Source organism: Sebastes umbrosus, chromosome 13, assembly GCF_015220745.1.
Source record: "Sebastes umbrosus isolate fSebUmb1 chromosome 13, fSebUmb1.pri, whole genome shotgun sequence".
Classification (NCBI taxonomy): domain Eukaryota; kingdom Metazoa; phylum Chordata; class Actinopteri; order Perciformes; family Sebastidae; genus Sebastes; species Sebastes umbrosus.
This window is the reverse complement of record NC_051281.1, coordinates 15,470,537-15,495,302: the sequence shown is the minus strand read 5'-3', so window position 1 is coordinate 15,495,302 and position 24,766 is coordinate 15,470,537. Positions and strand designations below refer to the sequence as shown.

General features: G+C 37.2%; 4 protein-coding genes across 7 annotated transcripts in view; 1 reads left to right on the top strand and 3 right to left on the bottom strand.

Moving 5' to 3' along the window:
* Positions 1 to 1,724, bottom strand: part of ubr3 (ubiquitin protein ligase E3 component n-recognin 3) — a 46,627-nt gene extending 44,903 nt beyond the window's left edge. The window contains exon 1 of one of the 3 annotated variants that reach the window (XR_005209492.1): positions 1,241 to 1,680. Coding sequence is in view for 2 of the 3 variants with exons in the window: in XM_037789262.1 (XP_037645190.1) it covers positions 1,241 to 1,680 (440 nt within the window). In the remaining variant the exon portion in view is untranslated. Of the gene's footprint in view, positions 1 to 1,240 lie in introns of all 3 variants that reach the window. The other 2 variants (XM_037789262.1, XM_037789263.1) reach the window with 2 other exon arrangements.
* Positions 1,725 to 4,002: 2,278 nt separating this feature from the next.
* mettl5 (methyltransferase like 5) lies at positions 4,003 to 7,813 on the top strand. Its single transcript, XM_037790473.1, has 7 exons — positions 4,003 to 4,229; positions 4,313 to 4,427; positions 5,330 to 5,514; positions 5,989 to 6,071; positions 7,109 to 7,160; positions 7,231 to 7,280; positions 7,703 to 7,813. Exons 1-7 carry the CDS (start codon positions 4,130 to 4,132, stop codon positions 7,742 to 7,744), a joined length of 627 nt encoding a protein of 208 aa, XP_037646401.1. The 5' UTR covers positions 4,003 to 4,129; the 3' UTR covers positions 7,745 to 7,813.
* On the bottom strand, positions 7,375 to 14,267 carry ssb (small RNA binding exonuclease protection factor La). 2 transcript variants are annotated; one of them, XM_037790470.1, is made up of 12 exons: positions 14,091 to 14,264; positions 12,695 to 12,761; positions 12,502 to 12,605; positions 10,462 to 10,636; positions 9,987 to 10,094; positions 9,795 to 9,898; positions 9,281 to 9,352; positions 9,141 to 9,183; positions 8,913 to 9,053; positions 8,637 to 8,823; positions 8,402 to 8,527; positions 7,375 to 7,950 (listed from the first exon to the last, which is right to left on the bottom strand). In XM_037790470.1, the coding sequence occupies exons 2-12, from the start codon at positions 12,752 to 12,754 to the stop codon at positions 7,832 to 7,834; spliced, it is 1,239 nt and encodes a 412-aa protein (XP_037646398.1). In that variant the 5' UTR covers positions 12,755 to 12,761; positions 14,091 to 14,264; the 3' UTR covers positions 7,375 to 7,831. The 2 variants fall into 2 exon arrangements, with proteins under 2 accessions (XP_037646398.1, XP_037646400.1); XM_037790472.1 differs by lacking the exon at positions 7,375 to 7,950 and adding an exon at positions 8,017 to 8,110 and having other exon boundaries at positions 14,091 to 14,267.
* A 4,386-nt stretch (positions 14,268 to 18,653) lies between these two features.
* klhl23 (kelch-like family member 23) lies at positions 18,654 to 24,738 on the bottom strand. Its single transcript, XM_037790692.1, has 4 exons — positions 24,289 to 24,738; positions 20,993 to 22,225; positions 19,104 to 19,256; positions 18,654 to 19,026 (listed from the first exon to the last, which is right to left on the bottom strand). Exons 1-4 carry the CDS (start codon positions 24,293 to 24,295, stop codon positions 18,716 to 18,718), a joined length of 1,704 nt encoding a protein of 567 aa, XP_037646620.1. The 5' UTR covers positions 24,296 to 24,738; the 3' UTR covers positions 18,654 to 18,715.
* Between the last annotated feature and the right edge of the window lie 28 nt (positions 24,739 to 24,766).

Here is a 24,766-nt window from a genome sequence, read left to right as displayed (position 1 = left end):
TATATTATTATTAATTGTTTTTTATTTGTTTTATTGACACAACAAACATTAATTACTTCTTTAATGTTTTGTTTTGTTTTTTTAAACTTTGATAAATATTTTGCATAAAGTCTATATATATTTTTTTATATATATATATATATATATATATATATATATATATTTTTTATTTTGCATTAAGTCTAGATACAATATTGCATGACTGAGTCAAAACGTATATATACACTGTCACAGTTTTGATATTGTATTTTTTTTTATTTGCATAAAGTCTAGATACAATATTGCATTTTTTTTTTAAACTTTGATATTTATTTTGCATAAAGTCTATATATATTTTTTTATATATATATATTTATTTTGCATTAAGTCTAGATACAATATTGCATGACTGAGTCAAAATGTGAATGTGTATGACTGAGTCATACACTGTCACACACACACACACACATACACTGTCACAGTTTTGATATTGTATTTTTTTTATTTGCATAAAGTCTAGATACAATATTGCATTTTTTTTTTTAACTTTGATATTTATTTTGCATAAAGTCTATATATTTTTATATATATATATATATATATATTTTTTTTTTTTTTTTTATTATTTTGCATTAAGTCTAGATACAATATTGCATGACTGAGTCAAAACGTATATATACACTGTCACAGTTTTGATATTGTTTTTTTTTTATTTGCATAAAGTCTAGATACAATATTGCATTTTTTTTTTAACTTTGATATTTATTTTGCATAAAGTCTATATATTTTTTTTTATATATATATATTTATTTTGCATTAAGTCTAGATACAATATTGCATGACTGAGTCAAAACGTATATATACACATTGTCACAGTTTTGATATTGTTTTTTTTTTTATTTGCATAAAGTCTAGATACAATATTGCATTTTTTTTTTAACTTTGATATTTATTTTGCATAAAGTCTATATATTTTTTTTTATATATATATATTTATTTTGCATTAAGTCTAGATACAATATTGCATGACTGAGTCAAAACGTATATATACACATTGTCACAGTTTTGATATTGTATTTTTTTTATTTGCATAAAGTCTAGATACAATATTGCATTTTTTTTTAACTTTGATATTTATTTTGCATTTTTAGCTCTGGGTTTAACTTCATGAGCATCCATACAGAAATCAACAAACAATACAACACTTAACAAATTCAGCTGCTAGTTAGCTTAGCTTAGCCTAGCATTAGCCTGGACTTACCCCGTCTCTCGCATGACATTACTGTCTCCACAGTCGCAGGCCCCGCCAGCCTGGCTCCGGAACATGTTGAAATCATGGCCCGTGTGCTCCCCGTTATTGAAGCACTCCGCACACAGTGACATGCAGGGTGAGATGCCACACGTCCGGCACCGATACGCCACGAAGTTGGCCGTCCAGACCAGCCCGCAGAGAGTCGCGTTGTCATAGGAGCGGACCGTGTTGCAAAACTCCTCGAAGCCGTCTCCTCCAGCGATCAGACATTTACACCAGTCCAGCGCCTCCGTGTCCGCAGGGGGTTTCTCCGGGTTTAGCACCGCGTCGAGCAGCTCCTGGAGTTGCCGGAGCCCGGAGGTGTTGTCGGTCCGGTTGAGGTCTGCCTTCAGGTGGGCGGCGGTGGCTTTCTTGTCCCGGCGCAGCAGCAGCAGCGACGCCGCCATCATGCACACTGGCTTGATGTCCACTAATTTATTTTTGTTGTCTTGTTGCCATGTTCTCGCGCTTTCTCGCGATACTTGCGTCGTCGTCGTCGTGCTGGCTGCCGAAATGTACTTTAGTGCGCAGCAATGCAATTCAATTCAATTCAATGCAATTCAATTCAATTCAATTCAATTCAATTCAATTCAATTCAATTCAATTCAATTCAATTCAATTCACTCCAATTCAATTCAATTCAATTCAATTCAATTCAATTCAGTTCACTTTATTGGTCCCCGAGGGGCAATTGTAGAGGCAAATTTTGAAACATCTTAAAAGTTCAAAATAATGTTACTAAATATAGTATAGTATAAATAATGATACTAATATAGTACATAGTGAAACATCTTAAAAGTTAAAAATAAGACAAGATATGATAAGATAAGACAAGATAAGATGAACCTTTATTAATCAAATTCATGATTCATGAAATTCAGGTGTCAAAGCATTAACATCAGCAAACAGAGTGAAACACAGGAGAGGTAAAGGTATACAAAAATTCTTAAAACAATAAATAGAGATATAAAAGATACAGAGTGAATGGGTGAACATAGTGTGTACAGTCCATCAATAAATAAATGTAATATGTACATATGTGCAGTTCATAAAGTGGTATATAGGATGTATAGTGTAAAGTAAGTGTGTATATAGGATGTATAGTGTAAAGTAAGTGTATATAGGATGTATAGTGTAAAGTAAGTGGTATATAGAATGTATAGTGTAAAGTAAGTGGTATATAGGATGTTTAGTGTAAAGTAAGTATCGAGGATGTATAGTGTTAAGTAAGTATATAGGATGTATAGTATAAAGTAAGTGTAAAGTGCGCCAGTGGTTAGAGTCCAAGATGGTTGCAGACATTGCGTGTTTAAGGTTCTTAAAGTCCTCATAGTTCTCATATGGGGGTCAGCCTTGGTTGTGGAGCCTGATGGCTACCAGCATGAAGAATGATACTAATATAGTACTAATACTAGTAAAATACTTAAAATAGTGCAAAATAGTGCAGTATACACAGTATACGGTACATATGGATTTAAAAAACAGATGAATGAAAAAGCAGTCCAGTCTGTGTGAGCAATGACTGTAAATTAATCTAATTTAAGTATTTGATCCAGCAGAGTCAGGTCTAGTTTAAGCAGCTCAGTTCATGCACAGTCATGCATGCTGTTGTTTAGTTTTCCTGTTTCTAGGTAACTGATGATAGCCTCGTTATGGACCTTTCCGCCTCCATCCATCATCAGACTGATAGAAAGATATATTATATATTATCTTTGTGCAACACGGTGCTATGCGTAGACGGCCATATCAGAACTGTGTATAGCATTTAGTAGGTACATTATTAATTTAATCGAATGAAATAAATTAAATTAAATTTAACAAAAAAACTATAATCCCCAGTTTCATATTAATATGAATGCAATTATTATTATTATTATGTTTTTATTTTATATTATTATTATTATTATCATTATTATTATCATTATTATTATTATTATTAGAAATAATATAAAATAAAAAATACAAAATAAATACAATAATAATAATGATGATAATAATAATATTTGCATTAATATTAATTAAATTATCGAATTAAATATCCCCCTTTTACATATTAATAATAATGCAATTATTATTATTATTATCATTATTATTATAATTATATTGTTATTAATATTAAAATTATTATTATGTTTGTATTTATTTTGTATTTTTTACTTTATATTATTATTTCTATTATATTATTATTATTATTATTGTTATTACTATTTTAATAATAATAATGATGATAATAATAATAATATAAATACAAAAACACACAAATAAATGCAAAACATAATAATAATAATAAAAATTGCATTAATATTAATTCAATTATCGAATTAAATAATCCCCCTATAATCCCCCTTCTACGTATTAATATTAGTGCAATTATTATTATGTTTGTATTTTTATTAATATTTATATTATGATTATGATTATTATTATATTGTTATTCATATTTTTATTATTATTATTATGATTGTATTTATGTTTGGATTTTTTTACTTTATATTATTATTTCTATTATTATTATTATTATTATTATTATTATTATTATTATTATTACTATTATTATTTCTGACAGTCATGCATCAGTTGTACTGTAGTGAACAAACTCATATTATAAAATACCTGTTTTTAAACTTTTCATACAATAAATGTATTTCATAAAACAAACGAAAACAAAAAAATGCATGGAAGGAACTAACCATCACGAGTTCCGGGGTGGTCAAAGTCGGATTGTTTTGGTTGATGCACATTGCACACATTCTTCCGGAAGTGGTCTTCAAACATGCACTCAACATGATGCACTTACAGCGATTCTAACTAAAGAATAACCATTTTAGAAATTAATCGTAGTCGTCACAGTCGCTAGTAATGAAACTAAAAGAGTTAGAGAGTTGTCTGCAGCAAGTGGACACGTTTGAAGAGCCAAAAATCCTTCTGGAGCAATATCCAACCAGTCCTCATATTGCTGGTGAGGTGACCACGTGTGATCAGTGGACAGTTTGTTGATAGATGCACATTGTTGTCATTAACTTTCTGTTTCCCCTCCTACAGCATGCATGCTTTATACCATCCAGAGCACGTTTAATGACATAGAAGGTAAACTGGTGGCAGATCTGGGTTGTGGCTGTGGAGTCCTCAGCGTGGGGGCTGCAGTGCTTGATGCAGGGTGAGAGCATCTAGCCATCCTCATCACATTACATGTTAAAGGTCCCATATCGTGCTCATTTTCAGGTTCATACTTGTATTTTGTGTTTCTACTAGAAACATGTTTACATGCTGTAATGTTAAAAAAAAATCTTTATTTTCCTCACACTGTCTGCCTGAATAGGCCTGTATTTACCCTCTGTCTGAAACGCTCCGTTTTAGCGCACAAGGAGGACGGTCTGCAGGATAGATAATAATGCACTATACTCATTTTTAACAGTTTCTTCTGCACTATTTTCCCTTTTTTTAATAGTCTTGTATCACAGCTGTTACCCTGCACTATATCCAGTTTTAACAGTTTTCTTCATCTTGTATTTTTATATCTGGTATATTTTTTTGTACTTTGCACTACTAACTTTTTTACTGCCTTTTTACGAACATGTTTTGCACTATGGATCTGAGATGCTGGAAACTTGAATTTCCCTGGGGATCAATAAAGTTTCTATCTATCTATCTATCTATTTTGACGGAATTGCAACAGAATTGCGTTGCTAGGCAACAGCTTGGGTCCATGTTTACTTCCTGTCAGCTGATGACATTCACATACACTGCGACCAGGAAATAAACTGGGACACATTTAGAATGTTTATGTTTAAAATTGTGTCAAGGGTCTAAATATTGTATATTCGTGGCATCACGAATGGGCAGAAATCCTGAAGGCTTTTTTCTGAATACGGGCTGTGTGTATTTCCCTGTGGATTGTGTGTTTCGATACTTTCACAGTATTTATATAGCACTTAATCCTGCTTTATAATAAAAAACATGAAAATCTCACTTTTTTATAATATGGAACCTTTAACAAAATAACTGTACTTTTCAATCAGCTTCATTCCTCATTCCCTCGTCTTTCTCTCTCTTATGCAGTTTGTGCGTCGGCTTCGACATTGACAACGACGCACTGGACATATTCAGAAGAAATGCAGAGGAGTTTGAGATTTCTAACGTGGATCTGGTCCAGTGTGACCTGTGTTCTCTGGAGGCAGAGGCTTATGCCAAAAAGTTTGACACTGTAATAATGAATCCACCATTTGGGACAAAACACAACCATGGTGAGTACACATTTTAAGGGCTACTCCTGTGATTTAGTATTGTGATTTTATAATATTAATAACTATTACTAATAATAGCACCTTTCATAATATAAAATGCAGCTCAAAGTGCTTTACAAGAGAAGCAAATCTATAACCCAGGTATTAAACTTTTCAGTGTTTCCCAGACCCCAAGATGACGTTCTCAAATGTCTTGTTTTGTCCACAACACAAATATTAAAGTTTCCTTGTCGTAATCACACATTTTGAATTTTGACTGTAATCACAGTAACTCCCATATGACAGAATGTGGCATTAGAAAGCACCCAAAACCACAAAAGACATTTAACAATAGTTTTCACAGGCTGAGTTGCTCTTACTGTGACATGTTTACTGATCTTCATGTGTAATAAATCAGTGGAGTACTCCTTTTAAATAGGTTAGCCCTATCAAGTGACATGTTAGTTTTACATTTGTTTTAATTCTTTATTTAAGGCATGGACATGAAGTTCTTATCGGTCGCCTTAACAATGGCAAAGACAGCCGTGTATTCACTCCATAAAACATCAACACGAGAGGTAAGTTCAGTATTCATACCAGTCACATTTACACCACTGTGGTATTAAACAGCTTTCGGGGCAAGTCCAAGTCAGGTCTGATTGCTGACCATTAAAAAAAGAAGTGATTTTACTTATCTGTAATAACCATGTCCTTTCAATAAAAAAGTCAAAATTTGAGAGGAATAATTTTACCTTCAAGTTGGGCTGCAACTAACGACTGTTTTTATTATTGATTGAGTGAACAGTGTGTAACATTTTGTGGGATCTATTAGCAGAAATGGAATATAATATTCATAACTACGCTTTCATTAGTGTATCATCACCTGAAACTAAGAATCATTGTGTTTTCGTTAGCTTAGAATGAGCCCTTCATATCTACATGGGTCCTCTCCACGGAGTACGCCATGTTGCACCACCATGTTTCTACACTAACCCAGAACGGACAAACCAAACACTGGATCTAGAGAGAGCCTTTAACATTTTTACGTTACCTGAAGGCCAAGGTAGTTCTCCGACATGCTTGTGAAACTGTGGTAACGTGAGCCGCAGAGTGCAAAACCGTGGTACTGCCAGCCGCCGTCTGTTGCTCCTAAAGTAGTGTTATTATGGTAAGGATGGCCTCTGGGCGAACGGCTTTACCACGGTTTTGCACTCGGCGGCAAACGTTTCTGCAGTCTTAGAAAGGGAGGAGTGAGTGGAGGGGTACTCAAGTTGGTTGCAATCTGCAACCACACCACTAGATGTTTTGGTTTTGTCAGTCCAAAACCCAAAGATATTCAGTTTAATATGAAATAAAACAGGGAAAAGTAGGAGATCTCCTGGTTTGAGGCTGAAAACAGCGTTACGCCATTTTTGCATGAAAAAACACTTTAACGATTAATTAATTAAAATAGTTAGTATTAAAATAGTTATTTTTGTTGACTAATCGTTAAGTTAAAAGTTCAGTCCCATAACAGTCAAGTCAAATCTCAAGTCCTCATATTTATGACTGACTCGTCTACATCTGTAGTATGAAGACTGAAATGCTTGATGTACAATTCCTCATCTGATTACAGCACATACAAAAGAAGGCTAATGACTGGGGAGTGAAGATGGAAGTAATAGCAGGTAAGAATAATACAATAAAGCTTCTCTTAAAGTAAAATGTTCAAACACTGACTACGTACTCTCTTTACAGAGCTAAGATATGACTTGCCAGCATCTTTCAAGTTCCACAAAAAGAAATCGGTAAGCTGATTTACCGTGTCACACTACTGGGGGAATATGCGTTTCCCAGACGTCTCACGCTGTAATTGACAAATCACATTCACACAGATCTTTATTCATTTTTATAAATGTTTTATTTGCTATTCACATATGCAAACTTTAAAAAAAAAAAATAGCAAAGCAGATGTTCTCATCTCACTGTAGGAAATCTACAAGGAAAAAAAAAACATGATGGAACAGATTCTAGATGTCACACAGGTCTTACAAAACCTACTAAATGTTCAGGTGTAATTAAATTACTGACAAAAAAGAGCAGATTTGTTTAATATGATAAAATCAAAAACATCTTTAAGAAGAGAAATAAAGGTACAGAAATAATGTGAGAGGCACAGGGACTCAAAAGGCTGAAAAACTGACATCAAGCTTTGCAAACTGTTCTCTAGGTTGACATCCAGGTGGACTTCATACGATTCTCCAAAGCCTGAAGTTCTCACTGGAATGGATTTAAGATGCCTCTGCATTTTCACTGTTTATAATAAATGTTTTCACAAAAATTCTGTGTGACCTCGTTACTAAGATCCGTTTTCAGTTTTGACAACCTTCGCTGCGGGACCATCAGCGCCTTCTAGTTCTCTCTTTTTGGCAGCAGGACCATCAGCGCCTCCTGGTTCTCTCTTTGGGACAGCGGGTGCTAGAGGAAAAGCACAAAGTAGATACGATATAATTAACAAAGCAAGAGTCGATAAATATGCCATCAAACCAGTGGGCTACCTCTTGGCCTGAGAATTGAAGCCAATGAAGAAGTGCCTCAAACTTGCATTGTTTCTAATAGCCAGCAGGGGGCGACTCCTCTGGTTGCAGAAAGAAGACTTGATTGTATAGAAGTCTATGAGAAAATGACCCTACTTCTCACTTGATTTATTACTTCAGTAAACATTGTAAACATGAGTTTATGGTCTCAATCTCTAGTTTCAAGTCTTCTTCAATACAGCATGATGTTCATTTAGTAAATTATGGTCCCATTTAGAGTCAAAAGGACAGTCCACAAACCAATGGATGACGTCACGGTGACTATGTCCACTTCTTATATACAGTATATGCATCAAACCAAATTTTGGCGCTCTGAAAGATGCTGAACTTACCATCGTCATCATCATCACTTTCGAATTTCATCTTTTTGCCCTTGTACTGAGTTCTGCCTTGATCTCTGCCACCTCTTCCCCTTCGGCCTCCTCTTCCTCCTCTGCCACCCGATCTTCCTCTGCCACCTTTAAAAAAAAAAACAAGGTACATCAATATTAAATCATAAACAGATGAAAGTATTGATGATTTGCAAATTGTTTTAGATCAGCTGCTCAGTTTAAAAATAGTATTTACTTCTGCTCTTGGTCCTGTTGTATGACTCTTGTTGAGCTTCGATGATATTCTTCAGTTCCTCTTTCTCATCATCTCCCTCAAGCACCTTCCATTCAACACTGTTGTTCTTGATTGTCAGTTCTCCTTTGCTTGCCTCTTTGGCCTTATCGAACGCTTCCTTTGCATTCCCGTGGAAAAGCAGGGTGCCCTTATTGAAAGTAAAAATACATGATTTTAACTACATCACATCCCTTTACCGGAGTGGCAGACTTAAGTGGCGGAGACTAGTTTCCTTACCTCTTTGGCCCCTCTTGTAAAGTTAACCCACTTTATCTTCCCATGCCCAGAGAACAACTCATGGAAGTCCTCTCTTGAAACATCTTCAAGCTCTCCTGAAAACTTCAACAAGCAACCCGTCTGTTCATCCAAAAGCAGACCCTGCAACACAAATGACACATTATTATTACTGTGACCAGAGCCCATACAAGTGGGAGAAGCTTGTTAGCATTAAGAGCAGGATCTTACCATTTCTTTCTCTTCTGTTTGTTTCTGCTGTTGTTCCTTGTCCCTAAATCATAATTTGTTTGGAAAGGAGGAGTGTCGGTAATTTTTTCACAAAATGCACAGTATGTTTTGGGACAGAAAGGTATTGCTGGTGTACTCACTGTTTAGCTTTTGCTTTTGTTTCTGCTTTGAACAGTTTTCTCTCTTCTGATTTCTTTGAATGGTAGTCTTCTCTGCAAGCAGGACAGCAATGACATGATTATTATATACAGTGATATTCATAGGTTTTTTAAGGCCCTGGACGAATTAAACGCTATTTTTCTAGATGAAAAGTTAACTCTGCAGGAAACTATCTATTTGCTTTATTTCCTGAAGAGATTACAAAAATAAAACTAAATGAATCATGTACAAACAAAAACGCTGTAACCCTGTCAGACCATACTGCACGACTACACCTTTGGCAGTCACTAGACGAAAAAAGGGCAGTTATATATACAGTAGCTATGAACATCTAGAACATCCGTATCAAAGTGTCTACATTTCTACATTTAAATCAAAAGTGTCACTCCCATGTTTATTCCCCTTTTCAGATCTTGTCCTGACTTTATTTCTCAATCAAAACACAGCATTTATCCACTGTAGGTACATTTTAAACCAAGAAGCATTACAACTTACCTTGATAACACAAGCATGTCGTTGTCTTTGAATGATTTTATGTCTGAGCGTTCTAGGAACTGCTTAGAGGACTCCTCTGTTTCAAAACAGATGAACACTGATCCCTGTAAAAGAATAAATCATAATATAAGTAATTCAAAAATCTCTGGAAATACTAACAATTGGAATTGTTACTTGATGATAATATTTTACCTTGAAAACCCGTTGAAGGGTTTTCCTCATCTGAATGTTTTCTATGTCTCCTTTCCCATTCAGCCACTCCTGAATCTCATCAAGGGAAGTCTCGAGAGGGAAACCTTTCTAGATTAGAAAAGATATTAGAAATGTGGGTAAAACAACAATAGTATACCAAAGGTAAAGAATAAAATCAGAATATGTACAACGGAAAAACGCATTACAGAAATGTGTAAACTTAACACAAATACGGATTGCCATGACATGCAGATGTTCGCCAGGAAAACGCCTAGTCCATATTTTTATATAATGTAAATATACATTGGTTGTCAGTTTATTAGGTACATCTCGCAAAAGCAGTCTAATACAACAGTCCTGCAATATACTCTACCTTCATGAAGGTTGGTTAAGTGACACAATCTAACTACAAAGATAAATGTTTTAATTAAAATAAGAATTTTGAATTAGTGTGCGTGCAATTAAAAAAACTTACTATGTACACAGATTTGTGTTTCAGAGCGTCTTTGTAATCATCATTCAGTTCGGGTAAGGGTTTGTTTGAAAGCCTCCTGATTTTAGTCTTGTCTTCGCTCATTTCCAAAAGGCCAGACTTTGATTTCTGGAGCGCTTCAATGATGACGCTGGTTTCTGTAGTTAAAGACTTCAGTCTGGGAAGAGAGGACAGACGTTTCAACAGACACTCTCAACTCAAACGGGAATAAAAGGCAAATGAATTACTACTGCACTGCTCTTTCAAGTAATTAGGCTTGATTAGAAAGTAAAAATGCTGACTCACTGTCTACATAAAACTCCAAATATATAGACTTTGCCAAGTTGTCAATAGGAGGGTCTCTGAGTCAAATGGCCCTACATGAATAACTCTTAAATTCAGCAAAATCTCACTTTGTTTAAATAGATGTGTCTGTCTTTATGTGTGCATGATGTGTCTAGGGATAGAGTGAGGACATGCGCTAATCTTGCCCTGCTTGTCATGAGTCATACAATGGGCCCACAAACTGATTAGTCAGCATTGTCTTTCTCTCACAACCTCCAGATTTCCTTTCCTCCCATCAGCGTATTGATAAATTGGTAAACGTGGCTTTTAATTGATGTGTTCCCTATTTTGTTATGGAAACTTCAGTATCTGATTCAGTCATGTCGTGCTGGCGAGAGCCCAATCAGGGATCTCAAAGCAAATATTTCCTCATCAGCTGTTAAAAACAACACACATGGGTGTTGCAAACAATTTCGCCACAGCCTTTGAGGTGTTAACAATCTTTTGGTGTTTTCAGGGTAAAGTCCACATTGCTGAGAGATACACAACATTTTGGTTGGCGACAACCACCGTTGCTTTCCACAACAATAAAAACAAATAGACTAGTGCTACACCAGTCTAGAGTGGATTCATTTTAGGACCCAGTGATCTCACGCACTCCCTTGAGGTTGAAGGTGTGGTCAGAATAGCAGAGAGCTACACAAACAAGGAAATAATAGCAGCGTGATTGTCAGTAAACACTAATATGTACAGGCACAGACAGAGCCAGCTACTGTTATTGAATGGAATCATATGCCTAATTTTAAGATCCTCATGCACATGAATTTCTAGATGATGGTAAAACATAGGACTACACTGAAGCAAAGACTGTCAGATGATTTCATATTAGTCAGCTTTCATTTATTCATTTGCTGCAGCTGTGGTATCAGGTTGAACAACTGGATTACTCTGCTCAAATTCAGAGAGTCATACTGAGCAGACAGTTCAGTGTTAAGAGCACCACAGCAGAGACAGTAAGCAGAGTAATAAATGAGGGTTTAGGATGAACTGTTATTTGGCTTTGTGTTTTATGGGATGACTAATGTCATTGTAGAAGCCAATATTAGAAATGACAAGTTAAATCCTTTATTATTAGAAGCATGCTGTTAGACTGTGGTTGGTATTTGTGCCCCATGTGGCCAGCTATGGCATTGAATTGTTAGTAACGCTTGGCACCCGTTAATGGCATCATAATATTTAGTACCAGCTGTGTACAGTGCAGGCAGCTTCAGGACACCAAGAGCCGAAATAGTTTTTCAACAGGTTTTAAAATAGGTTGCTTGTTCATTTGACAAAGTCAAAGTTTAATTTCATCATATATTTTGGGTTGCCGTGTCATAACTTATTTTGGTTGTTATAGCGTAGTTTAGCACGTTGCCTCTCCATGCATTCATCAATTGGACTATATAGCTGGAAACCAAACTGTGAGTAACCTGCTGAACCTGAAATATGGATTAATGGACTAAAGAAGGAAGCCATGAAAGTAAGCACCAAAATAACAGACAACAAGCTTTGCAAAAAAAAAAAAAAAATGCTGTATTCTCGATCAAAGTGAATTTATGTGTTTAAAGACATGATTTTATTATAGCACTCCAAAGTCGTCCCAGGTCACTCAAATCTTAACTGTGTTACGCTTACGGAAAGGATAGCCATTAGTGAATGAATCAAATAAACATGAGTAGTAAAACAGAGAATGTGATAAAGACAAGTATAACAAACCTGTTGAATTTGAGCATCGTCTCCAGAGGCACCCAGCCATCATCAAGCTGCAGTTGTTCTTTGAGAAACTTGTCTCTTGGAAGATTGTGATCCCCAAAGTAGTACTAGAGGTGGGAATGAAAGAAAACTTTAGAGCTGAATTTAACAGACTTTTACAAAATACATTATAAAATATATAATAAAATCAGAATACCTCTATTTGTCGAGCCACTTTCATCTCAACTGGAGACATCTCTTCTTTCTTTTCTGCCATGATTGTTCTGTTTAGAAAACAGTAATCCAAACAATTAGGAAAACATTAAAAAGATTACGCTCTGGTGGATATGATGATACATTTATGTGAATTAAAATAAAGATTCAAGATTCACTTTATTGTCATTTCACTGAGTATTTGCATACACAGACGGAAACAAAATATTGTTTCTCCCAGCTCCCGTCAGTGCATTAAAAAGGATAGAATAAATAAGTATTAAAATGAACATACCTAAAAATATCAATACAAAATCAAATAAGTAAACGTTTCAGACACAGTTTCACCCAATTTGCAGTCGTGTTTAGCAGCGGAGAAAAATGCATTTATGTCCATAGTAAAGTGCTGTTTGCATTACTTAAAGTGCTGTTTGCATGCATTACTGCAAAGTGCTGTTTGCATTACTTAAAGTGCTGTTTGCATTACTAAAACAAGTAGTATATCTAAGGGAAAAAAAACAACAATTTGCTAATCAAGTACAAAAAAAATGCTGTTTTATATCACAACAAATGGAATATTTATGGGGTTTGGTCTGTTGGTCAGAAAAAACATGTAATCTGAGGAGGCCACTTTGGGCTCTGGGAAAACAGCCATTTTATAAATTAAATGGTTAATTGAAAAATTAATAAATTAATTAAATAATTTAATTAATTAATAAAATAAAATAAATTAATAATCACATAAAATAATCATTAGGTGCCTTCCCAATACACTAATATACATGCTATAAATAGTCCTGAACCCCTCCTGGGCCATAAGCAGCCACATCAGCTCTAGTCTGGAGTGAACTGTGTGTTGTTATTCTGTAATCAGTCCATTTATAATAAAATAAAATATAATATAATATTAAAAAAAAAAATCACAAAACAACATTGGACAGCTTGAACCAGTAAATACAATATAATAAACCAATTAAAACTAACTAAATATAAAATGAGCATATAGTAGTGTTGGTTCATCCTGATGTAATCACACAGTCTGTGGATGTAATGCTGCTGTTAGCTTCATAGCTAACATACTAGCTTAGCTCATGTGCTGCAGCTGTGCACAACATATACCTACATTAAAAGCCAATTCACCTAACTAAGAAGTCTAGCAACAGTGAGAGTGAATGTTTTACTCAGTTTGAAATGTATTTAGCAGTGATTTATTGTAATACGTGGTGTTGAATGAGTCATTACACAGCAGCGTACTAGCATAGTAGCATGCTGCTCCAACATGCTGGAGAGAGAGAAAGCACAGATAAGACTGTTATTCTGTTAACCTGCAGAACATTTACAAAGATATATAATATAAACCATAAAAGCCCCTTCGCACCACCATGTAAAGTTATACTTACGTTGTGTTGAGTCTCCGCTTGCAGCACTTTGTAGCCGGTCAAAGTAAGTCTTCACTTCTCTCTGTTCTCTCTGGCAGCACGTTGTTGAACTGCGTGCTACGGAACCCGCCGAGGAACAAACTCAGGTCGCTCCGCGTAACGCCGCCAAGTCTCCAGTCCTCCACTGAAACATGTCCCCACCCCCTGATGGGAGAAGGAAGCAGAGATGATCATATCTGAGGAAGAATAGACAACAATATGGTCATGTCAGATCAGAAGAAGAAGATCAGAATTGTGTTTATTGCCAGGTGTAAGAGATTTACACTAGGAATTTGCTTTGGTTATGTTGGTGCATGACAAACAGTATAATAACAAAAGAATAGATAAAAACGTTAGAATAAAAATAGAATAAAACAAATTGAAATTTTAAGAATATACAATATACAATGTCAATGGAAATGTACAAGCTCACAAAATTGGAGGGAATTTAGTTGAAAAAGCCTGATTAGATAGATAGTAATATAGATAGATAGATAGTAATATAGATAGATAGATAGATAGATAGATAGTAACTTTATTGATCCCCAGGGAAATTCAAGTTTCCAGCATCACAGTTCCATAGTGCAAAACATGTTAGTAAAAGGGCAGTAAAAAGTTAGTAGTGCAAAGTACAAAAGTACAAAAAAATATACCAGATATAAAAATACAAGGAGATGAAGAAAAACTGTTAAAACTGGATATAGTGCAGGGTAACAGCTGTGGTACACAACTATTAAAAAAGTGAATATAGTGCAGAAGAAACTGTTAAAAATGAGTATGGTGCATTATTATCTATCCTGCAGACTGTCCTCCTTGTGCGCTAAAACGGAGCGTTTCAGACAGAGGGTAAATACAGGCCTATTCAGGTAGACAGTGTGAGGAAAATAAAGATTTTTTTTAACATTACAGCATGTAAACATGTTCTAGTAGAAACACAAAATACAAGTATGAACCTGAAAATGAGCATGATATGGGACCTTTAACATGTAATGTAAAATGAATATAGTGCAGGGTAACTTCAACTATGATGGTAACTCCTCAGCTTGCTGGAGAAATTGTGGAAATCTGAATGCACACCATTACCACGTTTTTGGGGGATTGTCCTGTCATTCAAGATTATTGGAGAGAGATTCATGCTGCCTTAAAATATATTTTCAGATGTCATGTTCCAATTGAGTGCAAGACTTTATTTTTTGGACTTATGCCTCAAGAATGGTTGAAAAGAGACAAATATGTATTAAATATATTGCTGGTAGCTGGTAAAAAGGCTCTTACAAGGAAGTGGTTATCACAGGAGAGCCCAACTCTGAATGCATGGATGGCTATTACAATGGACATTTACAAAAACGGAGAGGATAACAGCATATGTTAACCATAAACTGGAATTATTTGTGTCACGCTGGGACAACTGGGTCAACTATGTAACACCCCACAGGCCAGATTTTATTTTTTACAAATCTATGATTGTGTGATAATGAAAAGATCACTCCCTATTTGTTCATACTGTTGTTTTCAATGTTTGTTTTATGTGTATAACAAATCTTAAAATACGGCACAGATATGGTTGGGTGGTTTATGTAAACAGGATCTGCAAATTATGTCAAGTATGTTTGTTGCAAAGTGTAAATTCCTGGAAACAGACGGATGGCTCAACACAGAAGGGCCAACTCCTCAGGGTTAGACTCAGCAGTCTTTCTACACCTGAAGGACAAGGGACACTCTTTTGATGACAATAATGTGCATATTTTGGACAGGGAGGAAAGATGGTTTGAAAGAGGAGTGAAAGAGGCCTTCTATGCCAAAGTAGAGAAGCCATCACTCAGCAGAGGAGGAGGCCTAAAGCATCACCTATCGTCCATTTACAATGCCGTCCTGGCGTCCCCGCCCAGGAGATTAAACAACCATTCACACTTGACCTCACCCAACAGTCATTCACACCTGGTATCAGCTGAATCTAAAGACCCTTGATTACGGTTGTACTTTAAGTCGATTTTGATGCTGATACTTTTGTACTTTTACTTAAGTAAGATTTTGAATTCAGGAGTTTTTACTTGTAATAATGTATTATTACACTGTGGTATTGCTATTTTTAATAATAAAAGTAAAAGATTGTCACGATGGTGCCTCACATCATACCCCAACTGCTGCACAGCACCCAAGCCCTCTAAACCCTAGGTGGGGACCTGAACATTTATGTAAAATGTTGTTAATAACTATTAAATATAAAACATCCTGGCAATTCAAATTAAAGCAAAAAGAAAATGTCGCGCGGCATTTAGTATGACATTGGCATATTGTGTTGACAAGAAGATGCAAGGGATTAACAATAAATCACTGCTGTTAAATCTAAAGTAAAAGGAAAAACAAAATGCTCACTGGTTGGACAAATCAAAGAGATGATCTGTGTGTTTAAAATCAAAAGTGTTCACTGCCTTCTAGTGGTCACTGTGAAGAACTGCAATATTAAATTAGTCAGGTTAACATCAATGCAGCCATGTTAACATACTTACACTTTTCAAGATTCAAGATTCAAGATGTTTATTGTCACACCGGTTATACAAGTACAATCATGTGAAATACTTTTTGCTGGGAAGCTCCATTAAGAAAACAGTAAGTTAAGTAGCAAAAAATAAAAATAAAATAAAAATAAAGATAATAGTGTATTTACAAGTACTAGGTAACTATAGAAGCAAATATATATATATATATGTATATATATATATACATATATATATATATATATATATATATATGGGAGCAGTAGAGGTTGCATACTGTAAAAATATTGCACAGGCATTTTTTTTTATATATATTGCACATATTGCATTGATTGATGTATAACACTTGTTTATCCACTTTTGGGAAATGTACATTTTCCTAGCACATTACATGATGCAGGGCTTTATATTGTTTTATAATAAAGTATACATTAGAAATACATATACTATTATGAACATATACATGTCTTATTGATACCGCCAAAGAATATAATCAGTATTGATAACTGTATTATTCCTACTAAAGTCTGCAATGGCGCTAGATACATTACAGACTTTTTTTTTTTAATTTTCTTATTATGATGTCCTTGTTTTATGATCTTTTTATCTGTGTAAAGTGTCTTTGAGTTTTTAGAAAAGTGCTATATAAATAAAATGTGTTATTATTATTATTATTATTATTATACAGTTCCTACCTGTGACCACTGGAGGACATTAAAACTCGTGATTTTAAATACACAGGTCAAGTTAGCAGCAGGACATGTTTATTTATTAGTTGTTTAATCTGACTAATGTGTATATTTTTTAAGCATTATCAGTTCCTGAGTCTGCCTCTATGTTGATGCTAGGAGATGTTGATCTGTGCATTTAAAGCCACTGTTTGCTGCTCTCTAGTGGTGGCAGCGAGGAACTGATAAATTAGTCAAAGTGAAGTCAATGCAGACATACTAGCACTTCCGGTAAATCATTTCAAAATAAAACTTCCACAGTACACAGAAGTGTAGTTACTTGTGGTCACTGCAGGAGGTCAGTGTATAGGCATGGCAAAGATTGGCCATAAGCAATAATAACAATACTCGATATTTAGTGTAGTTATTTAATGTTACAGAGTATTTTTTAAATATTATTTTGTACACATAAAGGAAAAGAAGCACAACATCTCAATAGTGTTTTCCTTTGTATTTCCCATATTGTGTTGACAAGAAGATTCAAGAGATTAACAATAAATCACTGCTGTTATATCTAATGTAAAAGGCAAAACAAAATGCTTGCCAGTTGTACAAAGCAAAGAGATGAGCTGTGTATTTAAAATCACTAGTGGTCACTGTGAAGAACTGCAATATTATATTCATCAAGTTAGCATCAATGCAGAGCACTAAGCCCTCTAAAAATCCTGGGGGGTACCTGGGAATTAGTGTAAAATGTTGTTAATAACTATTAAATATAAATCATCTTGGCCATTCAAATTAAAGCAAAAAACATAAATGTAGATATTTATTTACTGACTTTTATTTATTGTTTTGTTTTCTGATTTTTCTTAAAATGTTTTGTTGTTGCCTCACTGTCGATTGTAATCAACTGTAATGGACTGAGCACCTCCTTATCCTTATACACATACATACATAGATGCTATGACATTTTTTGTTGGTGTACTGTTGGTTTTGTCTGTGTTTCTGTTTAAAAGCATAGTACAAATATTGTTTAAAAACAACATGAATGTCATGCAGCATTTAGTATGTCATTATATGGACTTACTTTCTCTCAGCACCCCCAACTCTGACTGACTTCCTGTAGTAGTCTGAGGTGGATTCTGTGTTTATGTAAAGTGGATTTGAATAATACTCATATACAGTCATCTTTTTTTCACTTTTCAGTTTTTCCTTTCAATCTATAAAAACAGAAACACCCCAAAATAAAGTGCTAATTGTGAAGCCCCTGAGTTTAAGTGAAATACTATTATATTATATTCACAGTTTGGCAAATGTGCTCTCTATAAAGATAGTTACACAGTGCTACTTCGACATATTGTGTGAGTGTACCTAACTTGCAGACTTTGACAGAATACAGCTCACCATCTGATCCATTTGGCACAAAATGATGTGATAAACACTAAACACCGTAAACACAAACACTTCCATGTGATCTGGCCGGGCTCGGAAGAGTCCCCACAATCTCCCAAGAGTCCAGCTCAGGGTCGTATTTCTCAATGCTCTGCAGATATGTCCCCTTTGAGTGGGAGTATCCCCCCGTTACATAAATACAACCATTTACTACCACCGCCCCACACTCCATCCTCCTCTCCTTCATCACTGATATCGGTCTCCATTCGTCTCTCTCGATGTCGTAGCAGTCTGCGATCGTCGTCTGTCCACCCACCAGGTACAGCTTGTTGTTGAGAGACACTGAACACAGCCCGTACTCTGAAAACACAGGATTTCAAATCAGAATACAGTATTCAACATATTTTTATTCCCATCTCTTCTTCTTTTTCTCGTACCTGGATGCGGACTTATTGTAACGATACTCCACTCGTTGACATCTGGCTTGTAGACTTGGATTTTTTCATAGGTGCAGTTTCCTCTGTACCCATAGTGGCCTCCGGTCACATAGATTTTATCTCCCATTACACAGGCAGTGGCATTTCCTACACCTTCAAAGGAAACAGAGGTTATAGGTATCATTTGATCAGTCACTCACATCTACAGATTTTCTTTTGGAAGAAACACATTATCATCCCAAAGGCCTACAGCTGATATGGCAAAATTGTTAGCAAGCTGTTGCTTATTTACACATCCAGCAGATCTGGAGCAACTTTAACGTTCATCTGGAGTCGTGTTTCTGGCCACTAGTAAAACCAATATTCTCTTTTTTCAGTTCTGTTTTGCTCCCCACCAAGTCCTGAGAGACACATCTGACCATTTAGCTGCTAAATTCTCCACTATGTTCACAAGCTAGCTAACTAACTTTGTCTGTCTTTTGGTGCTATGGGCAGCCGGTAGCATAGGCTACAGTGGGTTTATCAGAGCTTTTCCCACTAAAACCAGCTGCCTGTGTCTGAAAGCAAGGTTAGTGATAGCAGTGAGAATGAATACAATAAAGTTGTGGGCCACCAAACCAAAACAATGAGCTGAAAGACGCTAAAATGGTCCGTAGATCTGAGGTGAACAGCAGAGTTGGGTGATAATGTTCTGTGGGTTTGTCAATACGGGCGACCACTTACACACTTTCACATACAAGTAGTTATGTGATCCGGTGTTAATATGAAAATATTGATTAGTGAAACTTTAAGTTGTAAAAAATGTGAATACGTTCATTATTTTTAGTTCACTTCTCCCCTAGGCTGTCAGCTATATCTGGGTTCAGGAGATGATTCAGTTGTTATGACAACTGAATCATCTTCTGATGACAGACCCAAGATGTGGCTGAAAGCTCAGGAAGATTAGTTATTTTTAAGCTTTTTTCATATTGAAGGACTTATTTCCAGTATACTTATGAACACATCTCTGGTAAACACACGATTTAAGTAGTGCTTTAGTGTGATTCTTTGTGGAGAAACTTTCACAGATCTGTCGATTAAATCAAGTTATTGTGATTATTACAAAATTGTATAAATTAATGCTTTTTGGAAAAAAAAATGTATATTTTGAGAAAAGCATTAATTTATTGATATTCAGTGGTCATTCTTGAAACAATTGAGAAAAACAAACTCACCACAAGTTCAATCATTTAGAAGCTGTTCAGGAGCTTTAAATCAAATCACATGATCTCCGTCATGGAAGGTTAAGATCATGTGAATGATGAAGATCATGTGATGTGATTGAACAGCTACTAAACTGACTCTGTAGTGAGATTCCTTTCTCAACATTAATTCATTCTTTCTTCATCCTCAGTTCATTGATACATAACACATCACTTAAAGAGGACGTATTATGCTCATTTTCAGGTGCATAATTGTATTTTGGGTTTCTACTACAACATGTTTACATGCTTTTATGTTAATAAGAATGCTTTATTTTTCTCGTACCGGCTGTGCTGCTGTACCTTTTTTCACTGTCTGTCTGAAACACTCCGATTGGTCAACTGAACCAAACTCTTCGGACTCCGCTCTAACTAGCTTTGTTTGAGGGCTTGCCAAAATAGCCGCTAAGCAGGTATTATGCAAATGTATTACTTGGTGACATCACCGTGTTACGGAAGAAAAGGCGGGACTTCGAGCATGTGTTTCAGGCAGTTCAGGAGCAGTGTTTCTGTGGGGGATAACTCTCTTTGGCGCGGACTTTGGGCTTTGTAATTTTGTAGACCTTTTACGTGCACAAAACACTATATAACATACTAAAGGAAAGTGGAAAAGCAAAAAAAGCAAAATAGGTCCTCTTTAATATTTACCTTGGATCATTTTGGCCAAAGGGAACCATTTCTTTTTCAAAGGATCATAATATTCTGTCTCTTGCTCTGGAGCTCCTCCTCTGTATCCTCCAATGGCATAAATGCATCCATGCAGAGTCACGGAGCAGTGGTAGTATCTGGCTGTGATCATGGGACAACCGTCAGTCCATTCATCATAGTCACAGTTAAAAACTGAAACTGTGTCCAGAGCCTCCACCGTGTTTGTCCTGTAACCACCCGTCACATAGATGTTTGCTCCGAGTAAAGTGACGCTGTAGCTCTCTCTCGCGTGGTCAGGCATGTCTTTTCCTTGCACCCAGGTGTTGCTGATAGGATCCAATATGTGAACCTCAGACAGAGGGTGCCAGTAGTATCCACCGACGATATACATGCTGGAGGACACCTTTCTGCTTGTAGAAACCTCTTTGCCGTTGGACCTTAAAGCCTGAACGATCATAGATTTAAACACCCCTTCACTGCTCAGTGAGCATTGTCTGTGCCCCTCTACAGTAGACTTGAAGTTAATCTCATCCAGGTCCAGATGGATGGAGTGCAGCAACTCTGCAGTACATTGAACACGATGATCCAAGTCATGGGACACCCATTTGGCTACGGCATCTATCAAGACATCATCCCTCTGCACGGTGAGGAGGCTCTGAGCAGCCAGAACTGATCTCATCCTCTCATGATCCAGCTCCAGGAACTCGTCCTGCTGAATGAGCTCCGTGAAGCTGCTCAGCATCAGCCTGCGGGCCTCCCTCTCCAGGCCGGGACACAGGTGCAGCTCGGCAAAAGCGTGCATCCCCAGGCAGTTGTCCACATCCAGGAGGCGAATGAGAAACTCCTCGCATGCTCGTTTCACAGAAACGAACTGAAGGAGGTCTGCAGCCTCCAGCAGGCTCTGCACGTTGCTCTGAGTGATGCTCACCTGAGCTGTGTACACATAGTTGACCAGAGCACCCAGCACCACGCAGTCCACCCCGGTGAGCTTGATGATGCTGTTTGACCTCTCCCTCATGTCAGCTGTGAACATGACTTTGAAATAGGAGCTGCGGGCTGACAGTAGCGCCTTGTGGCAGTGAAACACCTGTCCGGACTCGCCACATTGTAGAGCAACGTCTGTGAACAGGCCACTGATGTAGAAATGCCTGAGAGCATCCAGGATCTCTGCTGGGTGGTCACCATCACAGAAGTCGTATGTGTAGCTGTCATCTGGCTTATGTGACATGGTATCTGGGGAAATACATGGAAATATGTCAGTGCTCCAATTACACATCCTATTGTAGAGTAAAGCAAAGGAAAACTATGGTGTCAGTGTCCTTTTATTTACCCTTTATTCATCCTTTGGCTTTGTCCGAAATCGCATACTATGCAACTATTTACTCAATACGTGTGCTATCGTTCAACATACTTTAGTGTGAATAAACAGTTGTATGCATCTTCTCGGACGCACTGAGCAGTAATTTACGTCGTCACTTCCTGAGAGCCTCCTTGCCAGTTGGAGACATGTAACCATGGTAACCTGTGCCAACCAAGCCCCCAGGAAGAGCGCCGGTCGTTGATCCCAATTTTCATAGTGGCCAAACGGCGGTACTACAACTTCCGTGTCATTCATGTGATGCCATTGGGCCCAAAAATACTTTTTCCCATAGACTTACACTGGGAAAGAGACGTCTGTAACTCAGCAGATAATTTTTTTGAGGTGAATCAACTCCCCAGTAGGAACACTCTAATAGCCCTTATTTAAATCATTAAGTCCTAAAAGTTGTAAAATGCAACTAATAGCTGTATCCAGAGTTATTTCCCTTCCTCCGCTCATGTGAATGAGACCCACACCGAGGCTGGAGGTGGAGTTAGCAAGCCGTGACGACTGCGTGACGTTGTGACCAAGTGACCGAGCCATGTGACCGAGCGGACGCTACTGCGCCTGCTCTACGGGCCCAATTGATGTGGAAGATTGCCGGAAGATCCGGGTACTTTTCCAGTCTGAAGTCGAGTCATTTTGGCAACATGCACCACTGAGCAACTTTCATAGGAATGAACGGGGCCCCGCCTCCAACGCTGTATACAGTTCTCTTTATACATCCATGGGTTGGAGACATGTAACCATGGTAACCCCTGCCAACTTCATGTGACCAAAACGACGGTTTGGGAGAATCAAAGTCTGAACGCATTTAAAATATATATTATGCCTAGCAAATTGAAATCTTATACTCAGTTAAAGGGACTGTTTGTAAGAATCAGAAATGCTTGTTAACAGCGACACCTGTGGCTGTTAAGTCAACGAAAGTCAGCGTCCTGTTGCTCTACATAGATTTGAACGAGCATCGCTCAAAACAGTGAGGCGACCCACATCAGCTAAAACCACAATATCACTCTATATTTCAGCTGCTTGGCAGTAATGTTAGCTGACCAGACGAAGGTCTCTCCATGAATCACTGCTGATCCTAGTGTCGGCTTTTCCTGCTTCAGCCTCCCGACCGCGGTCGGAGGGAACAGGGTAGACACCGGCACCCGGTCGGAAACATAACGTTTCTCTCTGCGGAGCCCCGTCACTTCACAAGACACGGAGAACCTCTGTTGGTCTGGAGGAGCTGCAGCATTTATTTCTGCACAAACGTCCACTGTACATTCACTAGATATTCTCAGCGCTACGAAGTCTTCTGCAGTGTGTAATGTCCGCGCATGCACGTGAGAGTGGAGCGAAATAGCGAGAACGAGCGCGGCGTGTGAGTGAAGGCAAGCAGACAGGAAGAGGAGCAGAGGAACAGAGTACAGCAGAGACTCTGGCCCTGGAGACCAAAGCTACGGTCTCCCTCGCGTCCTCCGACTGCGGCCAACACTGTTTTTTTGCAAGACAGGCTTCACTAGATATAACTTTGCGGTTTTGGTGCTGCCGTGTAGTTTGTGTTGGAGTCTGAGTCTGAACAGCGTAGCCAGACGCGAGCGCGCATGGGACACCGACCCGGATTGATTCATACATGTAAGAAGTTACAAACAGTCCCTTTAAATAGGAATGTTATTGATGTTACAGAGCTGTCTGTCAAGTCGTCATTACCGCATTGCATTGTGGGATATTTATGCAGTCGTAGTGTCCAACGCTGCATACTTTAATACCTCACTAGAAATAGTATGCAATTTGCTAATACTACTGGTTTCACACTAAGGTTTCAGATATACTAATAAAACATCTCACATACTGCTTTAACGCACTAAATAGCATGTTAGTGTGCAATTTCAGACACAACCTTTAATTCATAAATAGAAGGTTACATTCAAGGAGACTATAGGCTTACCTTTCATCCTATTTCCACTGAATGGCACCGTGCTGTTCACCTCTCCACAGAGAGTGTGTCCTCTCTCTGCTCCTCTTCAAAATAAACACATGCACCTCAATTTAGCTGGTGCAGGACTGTCGCAGGCAGCTCTGTCCTATTTTGGTATTTATGTGCAGCGTCCATCCCCCCTCCTCCTCTTCCTCCTCCTCCTCCTCCTCTCTCCACCAGCAGGTCCTTGACAAAACCAAGCAACCATTCAGAGGAATCACCCAACACCACTATTTTCTAAATATAGCCTCCATGCATGCACAGTCTCGTGAACGCATTAGTGGACCCAACAGAAGGAGAAGCTCCTCAAACACAATACAGATCTTACACAGATGAGCGTCTCCTTCAATACACCACTCACAAGAAGCCATAGCAGTGTGTGTGTTCACTAGTCGTGTTTTCCTCCATTCTGCTCGTTGCCATGGTGTTTTCAACCCACTTTCAGTGT

What these genes read in the sequence shown, in the direction of transcription:
- ssb (XM_037790470.1), bottom strand. Translation starts at nt 12,754, where the DNA reads ATGGCAGAAAAGAAAGAAGAGATGTCTCCAGTTGAGATGAAAGTGGCT. An exon ending in ACAAAAGCAAAAGCTAAACA is followed by an intron (nt 9,184 to 9,280) that starts GTGAGTACACCA and finishes ATTATGATTTAG; the next exon opens with GGACAAGGAACAACAGCAGA. An exon ending in AAGTGATGATGATGACGATG is followed by an intron (nt 7,951 to 8,401) that starts GTAAGTTCAGCA and finishes CTTTTCCTCTAG; the next exon opens with CACCCGCTGTCCCAAAGAGA.
- klhl23 (XM_037790692.1), bottom strand. An exon ending in TTTGGCCAAAATGATCCAAG is followed by an intron (nt 19,257 to 20,992) that starts GTAAATATTAAA and finishes TTTCCTTTGAAG; the next exon opens with GTGTAGGAAATGCCACTGCC. An exon ending in TACAATAAGTCCGCATCCAG is followed by an intron (nt 19,027 to 19,103) that starts GTACGAGAAAAA and finishes CTGTGTTTTCAG; the next exon opens with AGTACGGGCTGTGTTCAGTG.
- mettl5 (XM_037790473.1), top strand. Translation starts at nt 4,130, where the DNA reads ATGAAACTAAAAGAGTTAGAGAGTTGTCTGCAGCAAGTGGACACGTTT. An exon ending in AACCAGTCCTCATATTGCTG is followed by an intron (nt 4,230 to 4,312) that starts GTGAGGTGACCA and finishes CCCCTCCTACAG; the next exon opens with CATGCATGCTTTATACCATC. An exon ending in GCTGCAGTGCTTGATGCAGG is followed by an intron (nt 4,428 to 5,329) that starts GTGAGAGCATCT and finishes TCTCTTATGCAG; the next exon opens with TTTGTGCGTCGGCTTCGACA.